This window comes from Amblyraja radiata, chromosome 12 (genome assembly GCF_010909765.2).
Source record: "Amblyraja radiata isolate CabotCenter1 chromosome 12, sAmbRad1.1.pri, whole genome shotgun sequence".
Taxonomy (NCBI): domain Eukaryota; kingdom Metazoa; phylum Chordata; class Chondrichthyes; order Rajiformes; family Rajidae; genus Amblyraja; species Amblyraja radiata.
The window spans coordinates 3,145,288-3,172,744 of record NC_045967.1 but is presented as its reverse complement, the minus strand read 5'-3'; the positions used below and the strand labels follow the sequence as shown (position 1 = coordinate 3,172,744).

At 42.3% G+C, this 27,457-nt stretch overlaps 1 protein-coding gene across 4 annotated transcripts in view; it reads left to right on the top strand.

Annotated features, from left to right (window-relative positions):
• Positions 1-27,457, top strand: part of brwd3 (bromodomain and WD repeat domain containing 3) — a 114,986-nt gene that overhangs the window by 63,216 nt on the left and 24,313 nt on the right. For 3 of the 4 annotated variants that reach the window (XM_033030113.1, XM_033030114.1, XM_033030112.1), the window contains exons 25-31: positions 3,470-3,577; positions 6,795-6,919; positions 7,975-8,057; positions 9,430-9,541; positions 18,635-18,696; positions 22,203-22,358; positions 22,495-22,615. In XM_033030113.1, the coding sequence (XP_032886004.1) occupies positions 3,470-3,577; positions 6,795-6,919; positions 7,975-8,057; positions 9,430-9,541; positions 18,635-18,696; positions 22,203-22,358; positions 22,495-22,615 (767 nt within the window). Of the gene's footprint in view, positions 1-3,469; positions 3,578-6,794; positions 6,920-7,974; positions 8,058-9,049; positions 9,137-9,429; positions 9,542-18,634; positions 18,697-22,202; positions 22,359-22,494; positions 22,616-27,457 lie in introns of those variants that run through there. The other variant, XR_004413582.1, reaches the window with a different exon arrangement.

Here is a 27,457-nt window from a genome sequence, read left to right as displayed (position 1 = left end):
GCATTGCAGGTCCCGAAGAGCACAGTGGCCTCCGTCATTCTTAAATGGACGAACTTTAGAACCACCAGGACTCTTCATAGAGCTGGCCGCCTGGTCAAACTGAACAATCGGGGGAGAAGGGCCTTGGTCAGGGAGGTGACCAAGAACCCGATGGTCACTCTGACAGAGCTCCAGGGTTCCTCTGTGGAGATGGGAGTACCTTCCAGAAGGCCAATTATATCTGCTGCACTCCACCAATTAGGCCTTTATGGTAAAGTGGCCAGACGGAAGCCACTCAGTAAAGGGCAAATGACAGCCCGCTTGGTGTTTGCCAAAAGGCACGAGAAACAAGATTCTCTGGTCTGATGAAACCAAGATTGAACTCTGGCCTGAATGCCAAGTGTCACGTCTGGAGGAAACCAGGCACCGCTCATCACCTGGCCAATACCATACCTACGGTGGCAGCATCGTGCTGTGGGGATGTTTTTCAGCGGCAGGAACTGCGAGATTAGTCAGGATCGAGTGAAAGATACACGGAGCAAAGTACAGAGAAATCCTTGATGAAAACCTGCTCCAGAGCGTTCTGGACCTCAGACTGGGGCGGAGGTTCACCTTCCAACAGGACAACGACCCTAAGCACACAGCCAAGACAATGCAGGGAGTGGTTTTGTGACAAGTCTGTGAATGTCCTTGAGTGGTCCAGCTAGAGCACAGACTTGAACCTGATCGAACATCTCTGGAGGGACCTGAAAATTGCTGTGCATCAACGCTCCCCATCCAACCTGACGGGTTGAGAGGATTTGCAGAGAATAATGGGAGAAATTACCCAAATACAGGTTTTCAAGTTTGTAGCATCATACCCAAGAAGACTTGTGGCTGTAATTGCTGCAAAGGTGCCTCAACAAAGTACTGAATAAAGGGTCTGAATACTTATGTAAATATGATATTTCAGTTATTTATTTTTAGTTACTTTGCAAATGTTTATAAACACCTGCTTTTGCTTTTTTATTATGGGGTATTGTGGATTGATGATAAAACAAATGAATTTAATCCTTTTTAGAATACGGCTGTAATGTAACAACATGTGGAAAAAGTGAAGGGGTCTGAATACTTTCTGAATGCACTGTTTTGCAATTTGTTTTAATATTTATTATGTAAATATTGTAGAATGACAATTTTAATCACTTCCTCGTTTTCATTCTTTGCCTTAAATATTGAAACATCTGATCACTACATCTAACATGCAGCGATTTTTATAACTGCTGATTAAAATATTAAAAAAACACAAAAAATCACTGTCAGTATTGTTCAGACACAGCCAGGTGTCCTAAGATTTTCTAATTTTTCTCTGTGAAATACTCTGCCAATGTACAAGAAAAGAACATTACTTCAGATTTGTGCACCAGAACAAAACACCCAGCTCGCTGTATAGTTGACCTTGGTACTTGAATAATGTGTTCATCAGTTCAGACCTCACTTTTAAGCACAGTTTAGTGCTTGATTGAAGGGATATCCTTGTTTTCTAGTTGTCTTCCATTCATCTGTTACCTTGAGCTCTGCTTCTGCTATGGTTTAGTGTTAACCTTAGAGCAAATGCTATAGATTTAACCTTTGGGCATGACCACTGAAACTGTGATGCAAATGCTTGAAAGCATCCATTGAATTGGAAAATGATATGACGCCTTAGGGTACTGAAGGACTGCAGTTCTTACACAGATGTCCTACAATTGAGCTTTCCCACCAAAGCCCCAGGATAGGCCAAGAACCCTGGACTTACAACAACTGGGACTTGAAAATGACGCCAAACTGTTGAATCTGTATACTGTCTCAGTGTACTGCTGCCATACACTGATTTGTTCAGCTATTAGGTCATAATCATAGTCATACAGTGGAAACAGGCCCTTTGGCCCAATTTGCCCACTATCCTGGCGACACCGGTCTAAACCTATCCTATCCACGTTGCTCTAAATTTTTCTTAAATGTTGTGATAGAACCTGCTTCAACTACCTTCAGGTTCCTATTAAATGTTTCCCTCCACCTCACTTGAACATCTGTCCTTTGGTTCTCAAATATTAAATAAGATCATAGATCATACGATCATAGATCTTGAGCTCAACTCTTTTTGTCTGCCCATTTCATTTATTTCTGGCTACCTCGTATTGTAAAATTAATTGTTGAATATATTCAATGATGTGGCCTTCTTGGCACTCAATAAGTTTTCAAATAATTCATAGCCCAATGGAGATAAGTTAATTCCTGCTTCTCCCTGTTGTAAATGGACAACGCATGAGGGCAAACATATTTGCCATGTCTTCGCCATGGAACCCGTTCAGAATCTTGAACATTTCAATGAAATCACCTTCCATTTGGCTTCATCTTGGGAATCAATTCCCTGGTCTAACCTATGCAAATATCTCCCCTTGCACAAGGACTCTGAAACTGTACTTAACACTCCCAACTGTACCAAAACTATTATATACCTTTATACTTCAATCCTCTTATAATAAAGGTTAACAGTCCACTAGTCTGACCACTAGTCAGCATTCTTTGTATTTTGTGTATGAGAACTCTTGAGAATTTAGTTTCCCCAACACCGGGTGCTTGCTACCATAAGTAGATAAGGCGAATGGGAAAACTCAGTAAAGTGAGAGGGAGAATGGAATAAATAATGGTAGTGCACAATACTTTCCTTTCTGGGAGGGCCAAATTTACAATTCAAACCACTTTCTCCCAGGATTCGAAATACACATTTACTGATACATAAACATCCAGTGTTAGTCATGTAACAAATGTCATGGTTCTTGTTGCTCACTCCTCATCTTGTTACTCCTTAACTGTCTTTGTTTCTCTGTACAACCTTGCCAAAGATCTCATCTTTTTCACTTTTTTTTAAAATGGGCCGATCAAACAGAAATAGCATATCGACTCTGTGGAGCCCCTAACACGGGTCATCGTATTCTTAAGCTGTCTCCTGGTTGGGCTGCTCAAATGAAAAACCATTGCTCAACCAATGAAGATTGGGATAAAAATAACGTTCTAGCATTAGGATTATGTGGTTCTGTCTGGAGCAGATAGCATAGGAAGTGCGAGCAGGCAGTCAAATAGGAATAGATTGACATGTATAATAATTAGTGGATGTGTAGCTGAATCCAATGGATCCACCCGGTCGTACACCAGAGGAATAGGACGATTTATTGATAGTGTTGGTGGAACTCTGGGATTGAGTGGCCAATTTCTGTTATTTAAATATAAACCACTGTTATGTTAATTTTCAAAGTAACTTGTTGGTATTGGTTCGAAAGAGCTGAACAAACGGAAACAAGCTTTTCAAAAAATCCAACAGAAAGCACAGTTGTTAATGAGAAGTTGTTTTGGAAAATTAAATTGATATTGGTCAGGATAAGTGTGGAAAGGGAATTGTTCATTGAACAGAAAATCATCTAATTTTAATTCCTTATGCTCTTAGTTAAGAATTTTGTTTATTTTCCAGGCTGTATATTTTCGTCAAGGACATGAAGCATATGTGAAAGCTGTTAAAAAAGCAAAAATATACAATGTAAACCTTCAGAAGCAACCATGGATCAAATTAGAACTCAGGGTGAGTGTGGCTTATGTAAAGGTAAATGCCTTAAAAATCAGTTCAATTCTTTTGCACCCAACAAATTATTTTTAAAATGGTCTTGTGTAAGATAATGTAGCTATTCACAATTATTTCATTTATATTCTCTGTGAATGAATGTTCTATTTTCAGTTCAGAATTTTAATTGCTATACTTTATTGATCTTGTGATAGTCAGTCAAAGAAGCTGTGTAGCTTTCAGAAGAGTTAATGATATTTATCAACTGGTATTTTTTTCAAGTCAGTTATCCAAAGGGATTAAAATGTCAGTCAAAAATACATTTGAACAAATTGTGCCCTATTTGAATATGATCATTATATAGGCACACAGCATGGAACTAAGGCCCTTCAGCCCACTGTCTGTGCCAACCATTAAACACCCATTTTCTGTCATTCCACTTTCATCTTATTCCCATCAATTCACTCCAGATTCTTACATTTATCTACCATGAAACCAAATTTACAGTGGCCAGTTAGTATGCCAATATGGACTAAAAACATAACAGGTTGGAAGTACTTGGTAGTTCGGGCAGTGTCTGGAAATAGAAATAAAATAAATATTTCAAGCCGAAGATCTTTCAGAGAAAGCTAGTTAACCCCATCTGCAAGGTGGGTGAGTAGGAATGGAAAATATGGAGAGTATATTTCTGGTAATGTAGGGCCAGGTCTTCAATAAACATGCTACAGATAAAATTATCTGGTTGATAGATGGATTCATTGGATTCCTTGGCGATTGTAACAATTGCAGGGCTGCCAACTCTCACGCTTTGAGCGTGAGAATCACGCCCTCGAGCAAACTCTCACACCCTCACGCTGATCAGAAATTTCTCATGCTCTGTGGTGAGAAATTCTGTGATCAACGAAAATTTAAGAACTCTGATAAACTGCATGGTCCGCGGGTGTTGGAGAGCCGGGGCTGAGGGAGGGATGGAAGCAGCGGGCGGATACAGATGCGGGGAGTCAGGGCTGGTGAGTGCTTGCGGGGCTGATGAGTATTTGCGCGGTTAGCGAGTCGCTCGCTGCAGCTTCGGCCATGGAGCACTCCGGACAGTGCGAGTGTCCCGGGCCGTCGGAAGCGTCGCGCCGCTGCCGCGAGAGTCTCTATGCCGAAGGGACAGACTCTCAAAGGGAGGTGGAAAGAGAGGGGAAGGAGACAGGGGGGAGAGAGAGAGAGAGAGAGAGAGAGAGAGAGAGAGAGGGGGGGAGGTGAGAGAGGGGAGAGACAGAGGGGGGGGGGGGGTGAATGGAGAGAGAGAGAGAAGAGGGAGAGGGGGAAAGAGGTATGGGAGAGGGGGAGAAGAGAGAGAGAGGGGTAAGAGGGAAGAGAGGTGGTGGAGAGGGAGGAGAGAATGGGAGAGAGGGGGAAGAGAGGGGTGGTAAAAGAGAGAGGGGGAAGAGGGAGAGAGGGGGAAAGAGAGAGATGGGGCAAAGGAGATAGAGACAGAGGAGAAAGAGAGAGTGGAGAGAGAGCAAGAGGGAGTGAGGTGAGAGAGAGAGAGAGAGGGTGAGAGGAGAGACAGAGGGAGAGATAGCGGGGGGGTTGAGAGGAGAGAGAGTGCATCCTGGAGGACAACCAGTGGCTGCTGGAAGTAAGTACCAAGCACTGGGTAGATACGGCGGAAGATAGTGGACTTCAAATGGGGGTGGTTGGTGAAAGCATCCTGCTTGCCTGCTAGATTTCCACTTACTGTAGCTGCAGGAAAAATGTTCCCGATGTTGGGGGCGTTCAGAACCATGGGTCACAGTTTAAGAATAAAGGGGGGGGGGCAGTTAGGACTGAGATGAGGACAAACTTTCTTCACGCAGAGAGTTGTGAATCTGTGGAATTATCTGCCACAGAAGGCAGTGCAGGCCAATTCACTGGATGTTTTCAAGAGAGAGTTACATTTTTTTCTTGGGGCTAACGACATCAAGGGATATGGGGAAAAAACAGGAAAGAGGTACTGATTTTAGATGAATAGCCATGATCATGGCAGTGCTGGCTCGAAGGGCCGATGGCCTATTCCTGCACCTATTTTCTATGTTTCTATGCTTGAGTATATGGCAATAAAACCCAATCACTTGATTTTGAAGCATTCATGCATGGTGGAGGTATAATGTAGTCATAGAGTGATACAGTGTGAAAACAGGCCCTTCGGCGCAACTTGCCCACACCCGCCAACATGTCCCAGCTACGCTACCTGCTTTTGGTCCATACCTCCAAACCTGTCCTATCATGTATCAGTCTAACTTTTTCTTAAATGTTGGGATGGTCCCTGCCTCAACTACCTCCTCTGACAGCTTGTTCCATACACCCATCACCCTTTGTGTGGATAAAGTTACCCCTTAAAATGTTACCTCTTCAAAATACTTCATACAAAAAACATTGAAATCATACTTCTACAGTGCACTAAAACATGATTTTAATACATCAAATTTCAAAAAGTTCCTACCCTGGGAGGGGGGACACCCTTCTTCCACACCCTCTCCCCACTTGGTTGCTCCACTCCCTCACCGGGTACCCCCAAGGCCAGTGATCAGTAATCGCACAGCCTCCCCCCTTTCAAAAACGCTCCAATCCAATTTAAAACATATATATTGCATTCAAGTGTAAGTTAAAAGACTCGCTACAGTATGCAACCTCCCCCCCCACCCCGGTCGCTATGCTCCCTCGGGCTTGGTCTCTTGCAATTTCTCACTCCCAACTCTCACCCAATGTTGACAGCCCTGCAATTGTAATATGTTGCTATTAGAGGATTTAAGGGCGTCACAGCGGTAGATTTGCTCCTATGCAGCGCCAGAGACCTGGATTTGAGCCTGACTATGGGTGCTGTCTGTATGAAGTTTGTTCGTGACCATGTGAATTTTCTCCAGGTTCTCCAGTTTCCTCCCACATTCCAAAAACATGCAGGTTTGTAGGTTAATTGGCTACTGTAAAGTGTCCCTAGTGTGTAGGATAGCACTAGTGTACGGGTCATCTTTGGTCGGTGCAGACTTGGTGGGCCAAAGGACCTGGTTCCATACTATGTCTCTAAACTAAAAGTGTTTATGAACTAAGTTGTTATTTTATGATCAATACTATTATAGGCCATGATATGGTAGAAAAAATATAAAAAGATAGTTTAAAAATAATGAACATGCAGATTTTTATAGATAAATATCCATGGATTGTCTATTTTATGCCTAAACAAATTTCCTATTATTTTACTAAACAATAGGAACAAGAGATTGTGAAGGTCATTGGGATCAAGTATGAAGTTGGACCGCCTACATTATGCTGTCTGAAGCTTTCTCTGTTAGATCCTATTACTGGCAAAATGACTGGAGAATCTTTCTCTATTAAGTAAGTAACTGCAATTTCATCGAGAAAGAGATATGCAGTTTCATCATAATAGGCAGATATTCTGATCAGTTGAAGAACAAATACTTCCCTTGCAAAGCAAACTCTGTCACGATTTCTTAATCAGCACACAAGAAGCGAAGTTTGTGTTTGTATTAATTGCATTTACTGTACCCCCAAGGTAGTTGGCATAAAAGGAATGGCATGGTAATGACTGAAAAGATGCTCAATATGTTTCCCTGACGAAGTTGTAGAATTTTAGCTCTCAAACATGATGGCAGAAGTTGGTTGTCAAGGGATTAATAGGTTCTACTTTTTCCACAATTAAATTATATTCTATTATAATATATTATATATGGCGCGATCTACTATAACATGACGTTTCTTCGGAAAGCAACTATTGCTTTATAACAGATCTACCTATACTTACTGTATGGAGAAAATGCAACAATCCCTTCTGATTCCTTTGGTCGGTTTATAATTTTAGCAGTAAGAGGAAGACACTTCTGCTATTTTATGGAGGACAAAGGACAATACAAATTTTTAATTCATAATTTCACCTATCACTTGATGTCTGATGGTACACAAAATTGCTGGGGAAACTCAGCGGGTGCAGCAGCATCTATGGAGCGAAGGAAATAGGCGACGTTTCGGGCCGAAACCCTTCTTGGGTTTCGGCCCGAAACGTCGCCTATTTCCTTCGCTCCATAGATGCTGCTGCACCCGCTGAGTTTCCCCAGCAATTTTGTGTACCTTCGATATTCCAGCATCTGCAGTTCCCTTTTGAACACTTGATGTCTGATGTTCTGTTCCCTGAAATTAGCAAGCTGCTTGTGAATCTGAATGGAGAGCAGCTGGAAATTCTGAAGTTTCTTTCTGCTACCTCCTGGTTTGCTCTTAACATGTTTTTCTCTCGTATGTATCGGGTTGTGCTGGACCCATCCATTTCTATCCTCAACGCCCAGTTTTGGATATAAGAATTTTCAATTCAGATTTATTGTAAAATGTGCTGGTGTGAATTATTAAATTACAACGACCTTCTATTTGACAATTTACAGATACCATGATATGCCAGATGTCATTGACTTTTTAGTTTTGAGGCAATTTTATGATGACGCTAAAAAGAGAAACTGGAAAGTTGGTGAGTTCGTTTTTCTCATCTAGATTAATTTGTTATCATTTTGGGAAAGCCAGTAAAAATAAACTGTCAACAGCTTTGGAAGTTGCTTTACTTTCAACAAAGCACCAATTTTTTTTTCTAGTATTGCAAGTGGATATTAAGCACATTCATTGGCATCAAAGTTGCGTTATTGTAATTTATTAATTTTTATATTCTTGAAGGTATATATTGTGGCACTTTTGAATTGAAAATATATAAATCAATGAAAATTCAAGGAAAGAGGAAGTCTCCGTAGAGATGGGTTTAATCTATGTGGAAGTTGAAAACATGGATACATTCTAAATGAGTACTTTGAGCTGGTCCTTACAAAATTGAATGAAATATTAACGTTAGAGGAAGTATGTAAAATACTAGCATTTACTACGTCCATCATTTTTATTTTTTTTCCTCGAAGATTCAATACTATTCAAAAGCAGATAAATTACCAGAACCAGATACAAAAAATTCTGTTTCTTGAGCAAGAATGAAAGTGGCAAACAGTCTGACTAATTTACCAATCCACTCGATCGAAAGGACTGATGGTATCGTGCTACTATTGTTCATTTAAAGAGGATATAGATATACTGAGATATTCGAGGCTGGTTATTGTAGCAACTAGTGAGCATGGGGAATATCAATGGTAAAAATGAGCATATTGAATTTCAGTCAGCATGGAATTTTAACCAGAGGAACTGAGTAATAATAGAATTTCCTGAAGAGATAACAAGAGGATCAACGGACCTTTAAGATTTCAAGTATTCAAAGAGATCAGGATCAATCTTGGGCCAGCACTGGATGCTTCATATTTTATGTCAATTGTTTCTGCATGTGCAGCGCATTAATTTCTGACTTTGTGGAAACAGCCAGATGACATAATAACAGTCATAGTATCACACAGCACAAAAACAGGCCCTTCAACCCATCATGTCCATGCTGGCCATCAAGTACCTATCTATACTGAAACTGTTTTCCAGCACTCGATCCATAACTTTCTATGCCATGGCATAGAATAGTCCAGTTCATCCATCATGCCTGTGACTACTGACTTACAATGGCGCCAGGTTAGAAAATCTCACTCTTAAAATTTTGACTGTTGTTTTCAAATGTCTTCATGGCCTTGTTCTTTTCGCCACACTTCCTAATTTATAACTTACTTTATCCTACAAACCAAAATATCTGTGATCCTACATTTCTGGCTGTTAGTGCATGTCTAATTTTATTTGTTCCACCATTTGGTTAATCTAAAATAATGGAGAAAGGAGAATGAAAATTCACGTGAGGGTTAGGTTGTAATTGATATTATTGAAGTGCTTTCTCAGGGATATTTAAAGGTTTTCTGTTTCTGATTTACCAGGAGACCGCTTTCGCAGTATAATAGACGATGCCTGGTGGTTTGGGTCTGTGGTGAATCAGCATCCGTTTCAGCCCGAGTATCCTGACAGTTTGTTTCAGTGTTATAATGTCTGGTGAGGAATTGGTTTATTTTGAATGCTGTTAGAAACTTGTACAAGTATATTAAACTTGATTTGAACGTTTTTTTTTTTTTTGTAAATGGGTAATTTGACTATTTATTCCATATGTCCAACATTTTAAATCCTTTGAAATGCTCGCTGATACACTATTCTGCAAACAGCTAGTTCCATACTACTGACATTTGTCCTTCTCCGGTTTGAATTAATTTGTAGATTTGAAAAGAGTTGTATTGTTTAAGCAGTAAATGGTATATAGGAAACGTGAGTTTATTTTTTGTAATTACACAGAATCGCAAATAGTGTAATTGCAAAGTAGCTGATAGGTACACAAAAATGCTGGAGAAACTCAGCGGGTGCAGCAGCATCTATGGAGCGAAGAGGATTGCCTATTTACTTCGCTCCATAGATGCTGCTGCACCCGCTGAGTTTCTCCAGCATTTTTGTGTACCTTTGATTTTCCAGCATCTGCAGTTCCTTCTTAAACAAGTAGCTGATAGGGATTGAAACTGCTGGTGCACTTAATAGGGTTCAAGTAACGTAATTTGCTATTCAGCATTTTTGTTTGAAAATTCATATGTTAGATTTCATTAGATTTTCCATTTATTATTTGACGGTATTCAATTGCTGAGAAATTAATTTTAAAATTAAATTAAAAAAAAAAACTGTTTTCCTTCTGTGCAATCAGAGATTCAAGCTGCACACAAAACAAGCACGCTTTATTATCTGTGAATCACCAGGTGCAAGACTGGGAATAGAGTGTTTAATAATATAAACTCAGTTGTTCTCTTATTTGTGTCCATATCTGTTTTTAACTATGTGTGTTCTGTGCAAATTTTTAATATCAATCTGTTCCTGAAGCTGCAGGTGAATCCACGGATATTCTGTTCTACATAACCCCCTGTGTGGTAAAACTCCACCCCCCTCCCTCATAATTTTTCAACTTCTCATCTCACCCTTCAGCCAGCTTCACTGCAGGGAAAGCAGTGCCAACCTATTCAATCTCTGCTTTAACTCAAGCCTTGCAATCCGGGCAATATTCTTGGAATCTTTTTTGCTCCCTTTTTTTAATAGCATGGCAACCATAACTACTTCAATAAAAGCACAACATTAGCCACCTTTCTGCCATCCAGTGCCTCATTTGGGGCTAGCAATGATACAAATGTCTCTGCGAGCACCAAGAATGTAATCTCTTGCTTCCCACAATGTCGTAGGAAATCCATGGTTAGGTCCTGGGAAATTACCGACCTTGATATATTTCAAGATTGCTAACATCTCTTTCGTAATGTAGATGTAAAAACGTATTGATCTAAAATAGAATACCGCACTGATCTTTAAGGAGATCTATTCTCTCTTCCTAGTTACCCTTTGGTCTAAATATTCTTATAACATTTGTTTGGATTCTTTACTTGTCCTCTTTTTAACCTCCTAGATCCCCCGTCAAATGCTGCCCAAACTCAACGCCTCATTTATCCTAACCAGAGCTTCAATATCCCTCCTCAGCCATGTTTCTTTAATCCTGCCAATCTTGCCCTTCACACTAACAGGAACATAGAGGCTCGTTTCTACATTTTAAAATGGGTCCTTAACAAACTTTTTCACAGAACTATGTGTCCAGGTATCAAACTGCACAGAGAAAACAGCTTCTTGCCATCTATACTGCCAATCCCTCTCCAGCACCTGCAGTTCCCTTTGTCTCCTCTTAGAATCATGTGCTTATTTGCAATCATTTCTCTTTCTTCTACCCTCCAGCATGTATAGAACATAATACAGCATGGAAGGTACACAAAAATGCTGGAGAAACTCAGCGGGTGCAGCAGCATCTATGGAGCGAAGGAAATAGGCAACTTTTCGGCCCGAAACGTTGCCTATTTCCTTCGCTCCATAGATGCTGCTGCACCCGCTGAGTTTCTCCAGCATTTTTGTGTACCTTCGATTTTCCAGCATCTGCAGTTCCTTCTTTAACACGTAATACAGCATGGAAACAGGCCTCTGGCCTCAACACATCCATGCCAACCAAGGTGCCCCATCTAAGCTATTGTATTTCCCGGCAATGAAGACGCACCTGCTAAATTTTGAAAAAAGGCTGGCGGGACATAGAATTTCTTACGCTCAAAAAAATATAAAATGAAAAATAAAAATAAAGAAAGTAACAATTCAATTTGCCCAATTTGCCAGATCGCCTCCATTCTGAATGACTGAATGGGTGGGTGGAGGGTGACGGCAGGTGGAGAGATGGTGGGAAAAATGGGAGCACACCGGGACAAGTTGAATCAGTTGTGATCTTATTGAATGACAATACTGGTTCAAGGGACCAATTGTGGTTACTCGCACTAACATAGGAGTAAGCTCCACTACCTGCTGTCCTGTTATCCATCGCCCTCTGACCCGCTCTGCTCTATGATCTTTGCTCTTGAGCTGGTCCCCTCACTGTCCGGTCTCCGAGCCAGGTCAAATATGGAAATTTCGAAACTAATACCAACTGCTTTTGTGCGCGTGTGTTGACAAGGCAGCAGCATTCTGATTCTCACTTGACCGACAACCACCACACACCTCCAAAGCATGTCCCATTGCAAATTTACATTGAAAGACACAGACCGGGCAGTGAATGCCATGCAGTGTCACCCAGCACAGCAAGTGTGGCCATGTCCTGCTCCCGGCGGCAGTCGGAATTTAAGGATTTGCGGGAAGCGGCTGACATGAGCGAGGTCGGAGAGCGGCAGGAGAGAAGTGTTGGGGACATGCTTTGGAGGTGTGTGGCGGTTGTCGGTCAAGTGAGAATAACAGAGAGAATAAGAAGTGGCCGGGGAGGGAAGTAGCTCGGGTGGCTGCGAACGGCTGCCGGGACCGGACAGCGGAACCGGCTGCCACCTCAGCGCCTTCTGCCGGCCTGCTCACCTCTGGCAGTACTCTCCGTCTGAACACCACTCTCCTGCCTCGCTCATGTCAGCCGCTTCCCGCAAATAAGAGCTACTTCCCTCTCCGGCCACAACGCGGTGGCTCAGCGCCTGGAGTTGCTGGCATGATCCCGACCCCCTCCTTCTCAACGCTCCGACCCGGGCCAGACTCCCCCCACGCTGTGAACGGAGCACTCTCTCTCTCCCCCTCCCCCCCCAAAGTTGCCCTTTTACAGCCGCTTCCCATCAGCTACCAGCATGAGGGATAGACTTGACTATCCCTCAGTACTGCAACATTATTCTTGATGTTGCTGTACTGAGGGATAGCCAAGTCTATCTTTCTTGGCTAATAACCTTCGGCCTCCAAGACGCAGGTAAATTTCCGTCCCTTGTTTTTGGGTAAAAAATAGCGTCTTCATTGTGGGAAATACGGTAATCCCATTTTCCTGCATTTCAGCCATATCCCTCTGAACCTTTCCTATCCATGTACCTGTCCAAGTGTCTTTTAAATGTTGTTATTGTACCTGCCACAACTACCTCCTCTGGCAGTTCATTCCATATACCCACCACCCTGTGAAAAAATTGCTCCCCAGGTTCCTATTAAATCTTTCCCCCCTCACTTTAAGTTAACGTCCTCTGGTTCTCGATTCCCCCTCCCTGCAAAGCTAGGACATTATTTCTTGGAGCACAGGAGGCTAAGGCAAAGGACCGAGTCTTTTGGTCATTAACCCGATTAGTTCTCATGATTTTATATACCTCCATAAGAGCACTCCTTAGCCACCTGCGTTCCAAGGAATAACGTCCTAGCTTGCCCAATGTCTCCCTGTAACTCAGGCCCTTGAGTGCTGGCAACATCCACTTAAAACTTCTCGGCATCATTCCTATAGCAGGGTGACTAGAACTGAATACATTGTACCAAATGTGGCCTCACCAACATCTTGTACAACTGTGTCAGAACATCCCAACTTCTACACTCAGTACCCTGACTGGTGAAGGCCAATGTACCAAAAGCTTTCTTTATCACTCTATTTACCTGTGCCATTACTTTCAGATAACTGTGCACCTGTACTCCTTGATCCCTCTGGTTTACAACACTCCCCAGGGCTCCACCATTCACTGTGAAAGTCCTGCCCTGGTTTGAATTTCCAAAATGTAATACATCACATGTATCTGCATTGAAATCCATTTCCCATTCTTCAGCCCACTTGTGTGGTCTGAAAAATAAATATGGCAGTCAACAGGAAGCTCAGGATTGGCCTTGTGGACTGAATGCGAGTGCTCCCAGCAGAATCACCAGTCTAGTCTCTGCAGTGTAGAGGAGACTACATTGAGAATGCTGAATGCACTACATTGGATGGGAAGAATTGCTAGTGAGTTGCTGCTTGAACTGGAAACACTGATTGGATCCATGGATGGTGGAGAGGGAAAAGGGTAAAAGATAGTTGTAACTTCTGTGTTTTCATTGGAAATTGCCATGTTAGCTCAGAAGAGACTGAGGAAGCATGAAAGGAACAATTCTGAAATGCTGATCAGTGAGGGGAAGATATGTTTGCAGCTGCAACTTTGTTGGAGTTTGTGAATGTTATGCTGAAATGATCCTTTGAATGCAGAGGAAGGTAAGAACAAAAGGCACTTTAGCTGTTCTTTTTACAGTTAGAGGGAGTGTGAGCAGAGGTACGGGAAAAAGATGAAATGTAGTCACAATCTCTTCTCTATGTTAGGAGGGAGCCATAGTTCTGAAAGAAAGAAGATGTCTCATCATCTGAGCAGATACAGTGGACATGCAGGAGCTGGAAAAATTGAATAGTAATCTTGCAGGGGGTACAGCAGGTGGAAGTAAAGTGTCAAGTCAGCTGTAGGAGTCGTTAGACCTGTTGTGGAAGTTTGTGCATTTCGACCACAACAACCCTGAGCATTCTGTTGCCTGCATACCGCACTCGTTATATCTGGGTTGTCTATCTTAAGATGGAGGTGGAAAGATTCAGAAATGGCAGGGAAGAATGAAAAATGGGCCATGTGGAGGTCAGTGCATGGTGAAAATTGGCATCAAAAGTGGTGAAAATGTTGGGTCGTGTACAGATATAGGAAGCAGCACCAAGGTAGATGTTGATGTACTCACAACATAGTTGAGGATGTGGGTTGGTCAAAGTGAAGCTTGATTCACAAATCTCAGAAAAAATGTAGGAGTAGCTTGGGTCCAGAAGAAGTCTGGAGAAAGTGAGTTGGGTTGAAGGAGAAATTGTTCAATGTGAGGTTGAGTTCAGCCAAGCGAATTAGTCCATTCTTCCATCCTCACTAACGACTCGCAATGTGAACAGGATACAGACATAAGGTGTTGCACATTAAAAAGTCAAACCAGGGCAGGACCTTCCCAATGAATGGTAGGGTCCTGGAGGGTGTTAGAGAGCAGAGGGATCTGGAAGTGCTGGTACATAGTTCCTTGAATGCAGTGTCATAGACTTTTGGTACATTGGCCTTCTACAGTCAGCGTATTAAGTATAGAAGTAGGGACCTTCTGTTACAGTTGTACATGTCCTTGATTGGCCACATTTGGCGTATTGTGTTAGGTTTTGGCCACTGTGCTAGAGGTAGTGGAAAGTGTCTGAAGAAGGTCCTGAACTGAAACATTAGCTTCCATGTTCTCCAGCGATGCAGTCTGACCCGCTGAGTTACTTCAGCATATTGTGATGCAAAGATGATTTAAAAGGATGTTGTCAGGATTCAAGGACCTCAGCAATAGGGAAAAATTGGGAAGTAAGGACTTTATTCCTTGGAGTGCGTGGGTAAGGGGTGATCTTATAGAGCTGTTTAAAATCATGGGGAGAATCAAGAGGGTGAATGTATAGAGTATTTTACCCAGGGTAGGGAGTATCAAGAAGCAGAGGGCATAGTTTTAAGGTGAGAGGGGAAAGATTTAATCGGAACCTGAGGGACAACATTTTCACTCAGAAAGTGGAGGGTGTGTTGAATGAGCTGCCAAAAGAGGTATTTGAGACAGATACAATAACAACATTTAATAAATGGTACATGGAGAGGAATATGGACCAAATGCGGGCGAATGGGACTAGCTTAGGCAGCACTTTAGCGCAGTGGTAGATTTAGAGCGCCAGGGAACTTGGTTCAATCCGAACTACAGGTGCTTGTCTGTACAGAGTTTGTGCTTTCTCCCTGTGACTGCATGGGTTTTCTTCTGGTTTCTTCCTACACTCCAAAGATGTACAGGTTTGTAGGTTAATTGGGTTTGGTAAAATTGTAGACCGTCCCTAGTGTGTAGGATCGTGTGAATGTACGGGGTGATCGCCGACCAGTGCGGACATGTGGGCCAAAGGGCCTGTTTCTGTGCTGTATCTCAATAGTAAAGTCTAAAGTAAAAGTAAAGTAAACTTGAGAATTTGTGTGGAGGGAAAAAAGTAAATAAATCAACACCTTTTGTTAATTTGTGTTTCTTGCCTCATGATGCGGCTTTACAACCCACATCACTGGTGACTTCAATCTACATATAGATTGGGTGAATCAAATTGGCAGGGGTGCTGAGGAAGAGGATTTCTTGGAATGTATGCGGGATAGTTATCTAAATCAACATGTAGAGGAACCAACGAGAGAGCAGGCTATTTTAGACTGGGTATTGAGTAATGAGGAAGGGTTAGTTAGCAGTCTTGTTGTACGTGCCCCCTTGGGCAAGAGTGACCATAAAATGGTTGAGTTCTTCATTAGGATGGAGAGTGACATTGTTAATTCAGAAACAATGGTTCTGAACTTAAAGAAAGGTAACTTTGAGGGTATGAGACGTGAATTGGCCAAGATTGACTGCCAATTAATTCTAAAAGGGTTGACTGTGGATATGCAATGGAAGACATTTAAAGACTGCATGGATGAACTACAAAAATTGTTCATCCCAGTTTGGCAAAATAATAAATCAGGGAATAGTATCAAAGCGAAGGATGATGCGTACAAATTAGCCAGAAAAAGCAGCATACCGGAGGACTGGGAGAAATTCAGAGACCAGCAGAGGAGGACAAAGGGCTTAATTAGGAAAGGAAAAATAGATTATGAAAGAAAACTGGCAGGGAACATAAAAACTGACTGCAAAAGTTTTTATAGATATGTGAAAAAAAAGAAATTAGTTAAAACAAATGTAGGTCCCTTGCAGTCAGAAACAGGCGAGTTGATCATGGGGAACAAGGATATGGCGGACCAATTGAATAACTACTTTGGTTCCGTCTTCACTAAGGAAGACATAAATAATCTGCCGGAAATAGCAGGGGACCGCGGATCAAAGGAGTTGGAGGAATTGAGTGAAATCCAGGTTAGCCGGGAAGTGGTGTTGGGTAAATTGAATGGATTAAAGGCCGATAAATCCCCAGGGCCAGATAGGCTGCATCCCAGAGTACTTAAGGAAGTAGCTCCAGAAATAGTGGATGCATTAGTAATAATCTTTCAAAACTCTTTAGATTCTGGAGTAGTTCCTGAGGATTGGCGGGTAGCAAACGTAACCCCACTTTTTAAGAAGGGAGGGAGAGAGAAAACGGGGAATTACAGACCAGTTAGTCTAACATCGGTAGTGGGGAAACTGCTAGAGTCAGTTATTAAAGATGGGATAGCAGCACATTTGGAAAGTGGTGAAATCATTGGACAAAGTCAGCATGGATTTACAAAAGGTAAATCATGTCTGACGAATCTTATAGAATTTTTCGAGGATGTAACTAGTAGCGTGGATAGGGGAGAACCAGTGGATGTGGTGTATCTGGACTTCCAGAAGGCTTTCGACAAGGTCCCACATAAGAGATTAGTATACAAACTTAAAGCACACGGCATTGGGGGTTCAGTGTTGATGTGGATAGAGAACTGGCTGGTAAACAGGAAGCAAAGAGTAGGAGTAAACGGGTCCTTTTCACAATGGCAGGCAGTGACTAGTGGGGTACCGCAAGGCTCAGTGCTGGGACCCCAGCTATTTACAATATATATTAATGATCTGGATGAGGGAATTGAAGGCAATATCTCCAAGTTTGCGGATGACACTAAGCTGGGGGGCAGTGTTAGCTGTGAGGAGGATGTTAGGAGACTGCAAGGTGACTTGGATAGGCTGGGTGAGTGGGCAAATGTTTGGCAGATGCAGTATAATGTGGATAAATGTGAGGTTATCCATTTTGGTGGCAAAAACAGGAAAGCAGACTATTATCTAAATGGTGGCCGACTAGGAAAAGGGGAGATGCAGCGAGACCTGGGTGTCATGGTACACCAGTCATTGAAAGTAGGCATGCAGGTGCAGCAGGCAGTGAAGAAAGCAAATGGTATGTTAGCTTTCATAGCAAAAGGATTTGAGTATAGGAGCAGGGAGGTTCTACTGCAGTTGTACAGGGTCTTGATGAGACCACACCTGGAAAGTGGTGAAATCATTGGACAAAGTCAGCATGGATTTATAAAGGTAAATCATGTCTGACGAATCTTGGAGTATTGGAGTATTGCGTACAGTTTTGGTCTCCAAATCTGAGGAAGGACATTATTGCCCTAGAGGGAGTGCAGAGAAGGTTCACCAGACTGATTCCTGGGATGTCAGGACTGTCTTTTGAAGAAAGACTGGATAGACTTGGTTTATACTCTCTAGAATTTAGGAGATTGAGAGGGGATCTTATAGAAACTTATAAAATTCTTAAGGGGTTGGACAGGCTAGATGCAGGAAGATTGCTCCCGATGTTGGGGAAGTCCAGGACAAGGGGTCACAGCTTAAGGATAAGGGGGAAATCCTTTAAAACTGAGATGAGAATAACTTTTTTCACACAGAGAGTGGTGAATCTCTGGAACTCTCTGCCACAGAGGGTAGTCGAGGCCAGTTCATTGGCTATATTTAAGAGGGAGTTAGATGTGGCCCTTGTGGCTAAGGGGATCAGAGGGTATGGAGAGAAGGCAGGTATGGGATACTGAGTTGGATGATCAGCCATGATCATATTGAATGGCGGTGCAGGTTCGAAGGGCCGAATGGCCTACTCCTGCACCTAATTTCTATGTTTCTATCACTGGTAACATTGCTTGTGAAGATTTTCATCGTGAAATATATTCATAGTTATCTCGTTGCCTTTTAACAATGCAAGTCTTTCAGTTTTCAAGTGGATGCATTGATTTATTGGTAAAACCTTGTATCGTTTTGGAGCTTTGTGTCCGCGATTTAATTTTAATTGATGTGTGATATTTCTAGCTGGGATAATAATGAGTTGGAGAAGATGAGCCCCTGGGACATGGAACAAATACCGGAAAATGGTAGGACACTTTTAACTGTACAAGCATTTCTAGTTATTAAACATAATATCTCTGTGCTGTTTAAGTTTAAAGTTGGTGTTTATGGGTACAGCATGGAAACAGGCATTTCGGCCCACCAAGTCCACGGCGAACATCGATCACCGATTCACACTATTTCAATGCGATTCCTCTTACCCATTCACTCCCTATACACTATGGACAATTTTACAGTGGCCAATTAATCTACACACCCTCAGGTCTTTGGGATGTAGGACGAAACCAGAGCAACTGGAAATCCATGGGATCGCAGAAAGAACATGCAAACACAACACAAACAACACCTGAGGTCAGGATCGAACCCAGATCCCTGGCGCTATGAGGTAGCAACTCTATAAGTTGCACCAATGTACTGCCCACAATATTGTATACTTGACGATCAGAAATATGTTTTAACCATGCTGTCAATTAATTTATCTAATGTGTGACCAATAGAAATTAGGTGAACTAATTTTCACCTGTTTAATTATGCATATTTACAATGAAAGAAAAATATTTTCAAAATAAATATCGCTCTACTTTTGTCTTCCATGCTCGAAGGGCAACACAGTGGTGCAGCATTGGTCGAGCTGCTGCCTCACAGCATCAGAGACCTAGGTTCAATCCTGACCTCAGGTGTTGTCTGTGTGACGTTTGCACATTCTCCCTGTGATCATGTGGGTTTCTTCAGGGTGTTTCGGTTTCCTCCCACATCCTAAAGACATGCAGGTTTGTAGGTTAATTGGCCTCTATAAAATTGCCCCAAATGTGTAGGGAGTAGATCAACATAGAACTAGTGTGAACAGGTAATCAGTGGCCGACAAGGAGTCAGTGGGTCGTAGGGCCTGTTTCCATGCTGTGTCGGTAAGCTGAACTAGGTTCGACAGGCTGTCCTCGCGGTGTGCACCTTCAGTCCAATGTGGAACTCCATTTGTCCCAAGGCCATACAGTTGCAATTAAGGCTCTGTGGTCATTGAGTCCCTTTGCAACATGGACAGTTTGGATCTAATGGCTTGTTTCTGTGCTATGTCCCTATTTTTAAATATGTACTTTTTAAAACTCATCCTGGTGAAAATTAACCTGATGTTTCATTTTTATATTAAAGTATAAACCAAATATTACTGTTAAGGTGCAAATTAAAACAAATTCAAATTTATTCAAAAAAATAAATAAGAGATATTCAATCCCTCGCTTGGTGATGGGTGGCTGGAGGGGAAAAAACAGATTGTAGGGCTGGTGGTTGTTTCAGCATGGCTACATTTCTTTGAACTATGAAGAACACAAGGTAGCAGTTTCTGATTAGTTAATGCGTGGCATGAACAATATTGTTGACACAAGTCATCAATCTGCCTCTTTGTAAAGTTTTGGAAGTCAGCCTCTGCCTACTGTGGTCCCAAGGAAAATAACTTATCTGGAAGGAATAATCATAATCATGTCTGTTCATAATTGGACCATTCTCTCCATATTGCAGACGTGATTATTAAAGAGGATTCTTGGAGACAACATCTATTCTAATTTGGAAAAGCATGGTCTTACTAGGGATAGTTAGAATTACTTTGTGTGGGGTAGGTCCTGACTCAAATTTGAGTTTTTTTTGAGGAGTTGACAAAGGTGATAGATGAGGATAAGACTGTGGATGAACTTACATGAACTTTAGTAAAGCATTTGACAAGGTCCCTTATGGTTGACTGGTCCAGAAGATGACATAATCTATGATTCATGATGAATCGGTAACCAGAAGATTACTTCATATGATCCATGTTGAGTTGGTAAATTGGATACAAAAAAAGATAGTGGTTAAGTGTTTTTCCATTTGGGGGTCTGTGACCATGTGTTCTGCAAGGATCAGTGCTGGGTATATATAAACATTTATGATTTGAAAAAAAAATGTAGGTGGCCTGATTAGCATGTTTACTGATAACATAATGAATTAACGGAGATGTGGAAAATGACAGATTATCAAGATGCAACAGGATATAGATCTGTTGGAAATTTGAATGGAGAAATGGTAGATGGAGTTTCATCTGGACAAGTATGAGGTAATGCAGTAAGGAGCAATGATGTACAGACGGATATTGGGGTGTTCAAATCCATAGCTCCTTGAAAGTGGCATTTCAAGTGGATGGGGTGGTAAAAAAAGGCATATAGTATGCTTGCCTTCGTCGATCAGGGCATTGAGTGTAAAACCTTGTATAAAACCTTGTTTAGGCTATAGTTGAAGTATTGAGAGCTGTTCTGGTTACCACACTATTGGAAGGATGTTGAGGTTTTGCACAAGAGTTTCACCTGGATGTTGCCTGGGTCAGTGCATTTGGCTAAAAGGAGAGGTTGGTCAAATTGAATTGTTTTCTCTGGAGTGTCAGAGGTGTCCTTATAGAAGCATATAAAATTGAGAGGGATAGATCAAGTAGATCCGCAGTCGGCAAGCCGAATGCGACCCGTAACCCAAAATCATCTGGCCCGCAGGGCAGTCGCCCCGAACAGCGGCCAAGCTCTGGCCGTACTGCATCCTGCACAAAGCTGCCGGGATGGCTGTGCACCTTCTGTGAACACGTTTAAGAAAGATCTGTAGATGCTGGAAAAATCAAAGGTAGACAAAAATGCTGGAGAAACTCAGCGGGTGAGACATGCAAGGATTGCATGAGGCTGCCTCACCCGCTGAGTTTCTCCAGCATTTTTGTCTACCTTCTGTGAACATGTGATTTGATGCCTGCCATCCGGGGCGGGATGGGAGCGGGATCCATGTGTACACGTGATAGATGTGGCCCGCCATCCGCTCACAGACATGCGTCCCGCCCCCTATGCAGAACAAGGTTGCCGACCCCTGAAGTAGATAGTCAGAATCTTTTTACTAGAATGGAAATGTCAAATACTAGAGGGTGCAGATTTAAAGGAGGGGGAAAATTTAAGAGAAATGGGAGGCAAGCTAACTAGACACATGGCTTGGCTCCTCACAGTTGTTTCCCTTTTCTCCCCAGCCCACCCTGCACATAATGGAGGATTGTAGGGCTGGAAGTGGTTAAAAAGATGAGGTGGGATGTCCATGTAATAATGTGAATGTAAAAATGTAAAGTTCCAGGATTGGAAATTAAAAAGGCAAATTTATAAAAAGGCATTCTACCTCAAAAGTTGAGCATTTGCTTGTGATCCTTTCAAGAATGTTGATACTTTTTGGATTACTCTTTTAATTGTAGTTAACATTTTTAGTGCCTTCATTTTAATAAATTTGTAAATGTTCCCTGTAATTCTCATTTTGGATTTAGTAAGAAAAACTGCACTTCTAGAAGTAATTGGGGAATGTTTCCCATGTAAACATTCTTAGCAAATAGTCTCTATGGAAGTTCATGTCTTAAATATGTGTAGCTACACAGTAATTTTGAATTTGCATTTTAGATCATGCTGAGTGTTGCTGTTCATTTAATGCAATTATAGAGGCATTATTTGCAAAGCTACTATCTTTATTTAAGGCACTTTGTGTACACTTTTTGCAGCTACCTACCCTGAAGAAATTGGTGCTAGCGTTCCAGTCACACCGGACGAGCTTAAAGACTTGTTATATAAACCCCAAGAAGGTGATTGGGGATCCTGCTTTGCAAATGAAGAATGTGAACGTATCATTCAGGGAATTGATCAACTGCTAGCACTTGGTACTAACTTTAATTTCCAATAATCAACTCCATTGGTGTCAATAACTTTTAAATTTGTGGTTTATAGTTTAATTTACTTAAGATGCTTTGGATCACTTTTTCTGAGAAAATGACCAAGTTTTAATTGCTTTGGCAGAAATAGCAGCACCATTTTCTGCTCCAGTGGATCTCAATGCCTACCCATTGTATTGCACTGTGATTGCATATCCAACAGACCTGAACACCATCAGGAGGAAATTAGAAAACAGATTTTATAGGTAGGTATATCTTTCCATTTATTAAGGTTTGATTTGTTTGCTGACTAGATTTGCAAGAAATATTAATGCTTTAACAATCCCCTTTGTGGTATTTAAATAAGGACTGTCTTTTGTGAGGCTAGTTAATTTCTGACCCGAACAGAGAGGGTGACCTATGCTTTTAACCACACTAGATCGTGATTACTGCTGGACTAGTCAATGTCTGTCTGTGGAGAAGTTAGCCATTAATCTGAAAGGAAGTCTTTGCAAGGTTTCAGGCATTTTTACTTCAGTCTGTATTTTCTAGATTCGACAACAGCCTCTTTCTCCCTCAATCATTTCTTCTTCTCGTGAGAAAGAAATGTAATTGGCTGTTTAATAATGTTAAATTCTCATTTTAATGGAATACATTTCCAATCACCAGTGAGTCGCTTGATCTTGCTAGTTACTAAAGTAAACTGTACATTGGTACACTGCTTTTATTTTTAGTATTCTTCTTGATCTTGATGACGACTGATTTTGGGGGGTGGGGGAAAGAAAAAGGTGGAAGAGAAGAGGGGAGAGAAGACAAGGCCTAGCAAGTAAAGTAAAAGGTGGATACAGGTGATGGAGGCTTATGATTGGGGGATGGTTGGACAAAAGGCAGAGATGAAAAGACAGACGGTGTGTAACAAAATAATTGAAGAGTTGGGAATTGTGAAATTAATGGAAGGAATGTAGCTGGTAGAGGAGGGGGGAGAGGAGAAATGGGTGCAAGTCCAGGTGGGTCACGGTCAGTGCTTCCATCCCTCAAAAAAAAATTTGAAATAGAATTCCAAATTACCTGGAATTCGACGGTATTTTCCGGCTCAGTAAGCCTTCCCCAACTGTGCATGTGTGGCTGCCGCCCCAACTGCGCACGCGTAGATACTGGGCCCACTGCGCAAGCGCGGGGAGATGGTGTCCCTACCGCCCCACTGCCGCCATTTTCAATTGTGACGTGGCTGACGGGCCTCCCCCAACTGCGCAGGCGCAGATGGCCGTAAATATACAGGTACATACTTTTTTTTCGCAAATCATCCCACGGGCCTGAATGTAGCCTATCGCGTCTCCCCGCACGTGCGCAGTTGAGGCGGCAGTCGCACATGCGCAGTTGGGGAAGGCTTACTGGGCTGGGAAATTTCCTGAAATTACTTTATTTCCCTAAAATTACCTGAAGGCAACCAGAATTTCCCGAATTTCGGGTAATTTCCTTCAAAGTGGAAACATAGAAAATAGGTGCAGGAGTAGGCCATTCGGCCCTTCGAGCCAGCACCGCCATTCAATATGATCATGGCTGATCATCCAACTCAGTATCCTGTACCTGCCATCTCTCCATACCCCCTGATCCCTTTAGCCACAAGGGCCACATCTAACTCAATATAGCCAATGAACTGGCCTCAATTACCTTCTGTGGCAGAGAATTCCAGAGATTCACCACTCTCTGTGTGAAAAATGTTTTTCTCATCTCGGTCCTACAAGATTTCCCCCTTATCCTTAAACTGTGACCCCTTGTTCTGGACTTCCCCAACATCGGGAACAATCTTCCTGCATCTAGCCTGTCCAACCCCTTAAGAATTTTGTAAGTTTCTATAAGATCCCCCCTCAATCTTCTAAATTCTAGCGAGTACAAGCCGAGTCTATCCAGTCTTTCTTCATATGAAAGTCCTGACATCCCAGGAATCAGTCTGGTGAACCATCTCTGTACTCCCTCTATGGCAAGAATGTCTTTCCTCAGATTAGGAGACCAAAACTGTACGCAATACTCCAGCTGTGGTCTCATCAAGACCCTGTACAACGGCAGTAGAACCTCCCTGCTCCTATACTCAAATCATTTTGCTATGAATGCTAACATACCATTCGCTTTCTTCACTGCCTGCTGCACCTGCATGCCTACTTTCAATGACTGGTGTACAATGACACCCAGGTCTCGTTGCATCTCCCCTTTTCCTAATCGGCCACCATTCAGATAATAGTCTACTTTCCTGTTTTTGCCACCAAAGTGGATAACCTCACATTTATTCACATTATACTGCATCTGCCATGCATTTGCACACTCACCCAACCTATCCAAGTCACCTTGCAGCCTCCTAGCATCCTCCTCATAGCTAACACTGCCCCCCAGCTTCGTGTCATCCGCAAACTTGGAGATGTTGCATTCAATTCCCTCGTCCAAATCATTAATATATATTGTAAATAGCTGGGGTCCCAGCACTGAGCCTTGCGGTACCCCACTAGTCACTGCCTGCCGTTGTGAAAAGGACCCGTTTACTCCTACTCTTTGCTTCCTGTCTGCCAGCCAGTTCTCTATCCACATCAATACTGAACCCCCAATACCGTGTGCTTTAAGTTTGTATACTAATCTCTTATGTGGGACCTTGTCGAAAGCCTTCTGAAAGTCCAGATATAACACATCCACTGGTTCTCCCTTATCCACTCTACTAGTTACATCCTGGAAAAATTCTATAAGATTCGACAGACATGATTTACCTTTCATAAATCCATGCTGACTTTGTCCAATGATTTCACCACTTTCCAAATGTGCTGCTACCCCATCTTTAATAACTGATTCCAGCAGTTTCCCCACTACCGATGTTAGACTAACTGGTCTGTAATTCCCCGTTTTCTCTCTCCCTCTCTTTTTAAAAAGTGGGGTTACATTAGTTACCCTCCAATCCTCAGGAACTACTCCAGAATCTAAAGAATTTTGAAAAATTATCACTAATGCATCCACTATTTCTGCGGCTACTTCCTTAAGTACTCTGGGATGCAGCCTATCTGGCCCTGGGGATTTATCGGCCTTTAATCCATTCAATTTACCTAACGCCACTTCCCGGCTAACCTGGATTTCACTCAGTTCCTCCATCTCATTTGACTCCCGGTCCCCTGCTATTTCCGGCAGATTATTTATGTCTTCCTTAGTGAAGACAGAACCAAAGTAGTTATTCAATTGGTCTGCCATGTCCTTGTTCCCCATGATCAATTCACCTGTTTCTGACTGCAAGGGACCTACATTTGTTTTAACTAATCTTTTTCTCTTCACATATCTATAAAAACTTTTGCAGCCAGTTTTTATGTTCCCTGCCTGTTTTCTTTCATAATCTATTTTCCTTTTCCTAATTAAGCCATTTGTCCTCCTCTGCTGGACTCTGAATTTCTCCCTGTCCTCTGGTAGGCTGCTTTTTCTGGCTAATTTGTATGCTTCATCTTTTGTTTTGATACTATCCCTGATTTCCCTTGTTATGCACTACCTTCCCTGATTTATTCTTTTGCCAAACTGGGATGAACAATTTTTGTAGTTCATCCATGCAGTCTTTAAATGCCTTCCATTGCCTATCCACCGTCAACCCTTTAAGAATCAATTGCCAGTCTATCTTGGCCAATTCACGTCTCATACCCTCAAAGTTACCTTTCTTTAAGTTCAGAGCCCTTGTTTCTGAATTAATTATGTCACTCTCCATCCTAATGAAGAACTCAACTATATTATGGTCACTCTTGCCCAAGGGGCCATGCACAACAAGACTGTTAACTAACCCTTCCTCATTACTCAATACCCAGTCTAGAATAGCCTGCTCTCTCGTTGGTTCCTCTACATGTTGGTTTAGAAAACTATCCCGCATACATTCCAAGAAATCCTCTTCCTCAGCACCCCTGCCAATTTGATTCACCCAATCTATATGTAGATTGAAGTCACCCATTAGAACTATTTTACCTTTGTTGCACGCATTTCTAATTTCCTGTTTGATGCCATTCCCAACTCCACTACTACTGTTAGGTGGCCTGTACACAACTCCCACTAGCGGTTTCTGCCCCTTAGTGTTTCGCAGCTCTACCCATATCTGGAAACACTGGTCACAGTGGAGTTGGGGGTGGGGGTTTGGTAGTTACCTAAAATTGGAGGAATCAATGTTCATGCTGTTCGGTTCTAAGCTACCCAAGAGGAATATGCAAACCTCTGTCTCAACTGGAAGGATTGCTAACGTCTCTGAATGGAGGTGAGGGAGGAGGTATAAGGACAGATGTTGCAACTCCTGCGGTTGCAGGAGAAACTACCTGGGGATGAGTGATCTAAGGAGTTGCGGAAGTAGAGGTCTCTGCAGAAGGGGTAGGGATGGGAAGATGTAAAGATTAGGTGGGATGACATTGGAGGTGACAAATGTCGTAGAATAACGTGTTGGATGTGGAGGCTGATGGTGTGAAAGTTGAGGACCAGGTGAACTCTATCCTTATTCAGTCAGTATCGGGGGTGGGAGCGAAAACACAACTACAGGGCATAGGAGACGCAGGGCGAGGGATCTATATATGACAGCAGGGGGGGAAATCGCATTTGCCTAAGAAAGTGGACATTTTAGATGTCCTAGAATTGAAAGCCTCAACTTGAGAGTAGAGAAAAAAATTGAGATCAGGGTATAACGTGTTTGCAAGAGGCAGGATAGGAGGAGGTGTAGTGTAGATAGCTCTGGGTGTCGGTGAGTTTGTAAAATACATCAATTCAATAGTCAGTCCCCCATGATACAGGCAGCGAGATCAAGAAAGGGGAGAGAGGTGCCGCAGATAGTCCAAGTGTATTTGAAGGCAAGGTGATAGTTAATTGTTAAGTTAATGAAATGAACGAGTTTTGCACGGGTGCAGGAGGCAGCCCTAATGCTGTTGTCGATGTAGTGGTGAAAAAGTTGGGGGAAGGTGCCACGGTATGTTTGGAACAAGAACTGTTCCAGTGGGGCTCATGTGAGTGGCCATAGCTACACCTTTAATTCAAAGAAAGTAGGAGGAGTCCAAAGATTGTTTTTTAAGAGTGAAGACAAGTTACACAAGGCAGATGAGAGTGTTAGTAGAGAGAAATTG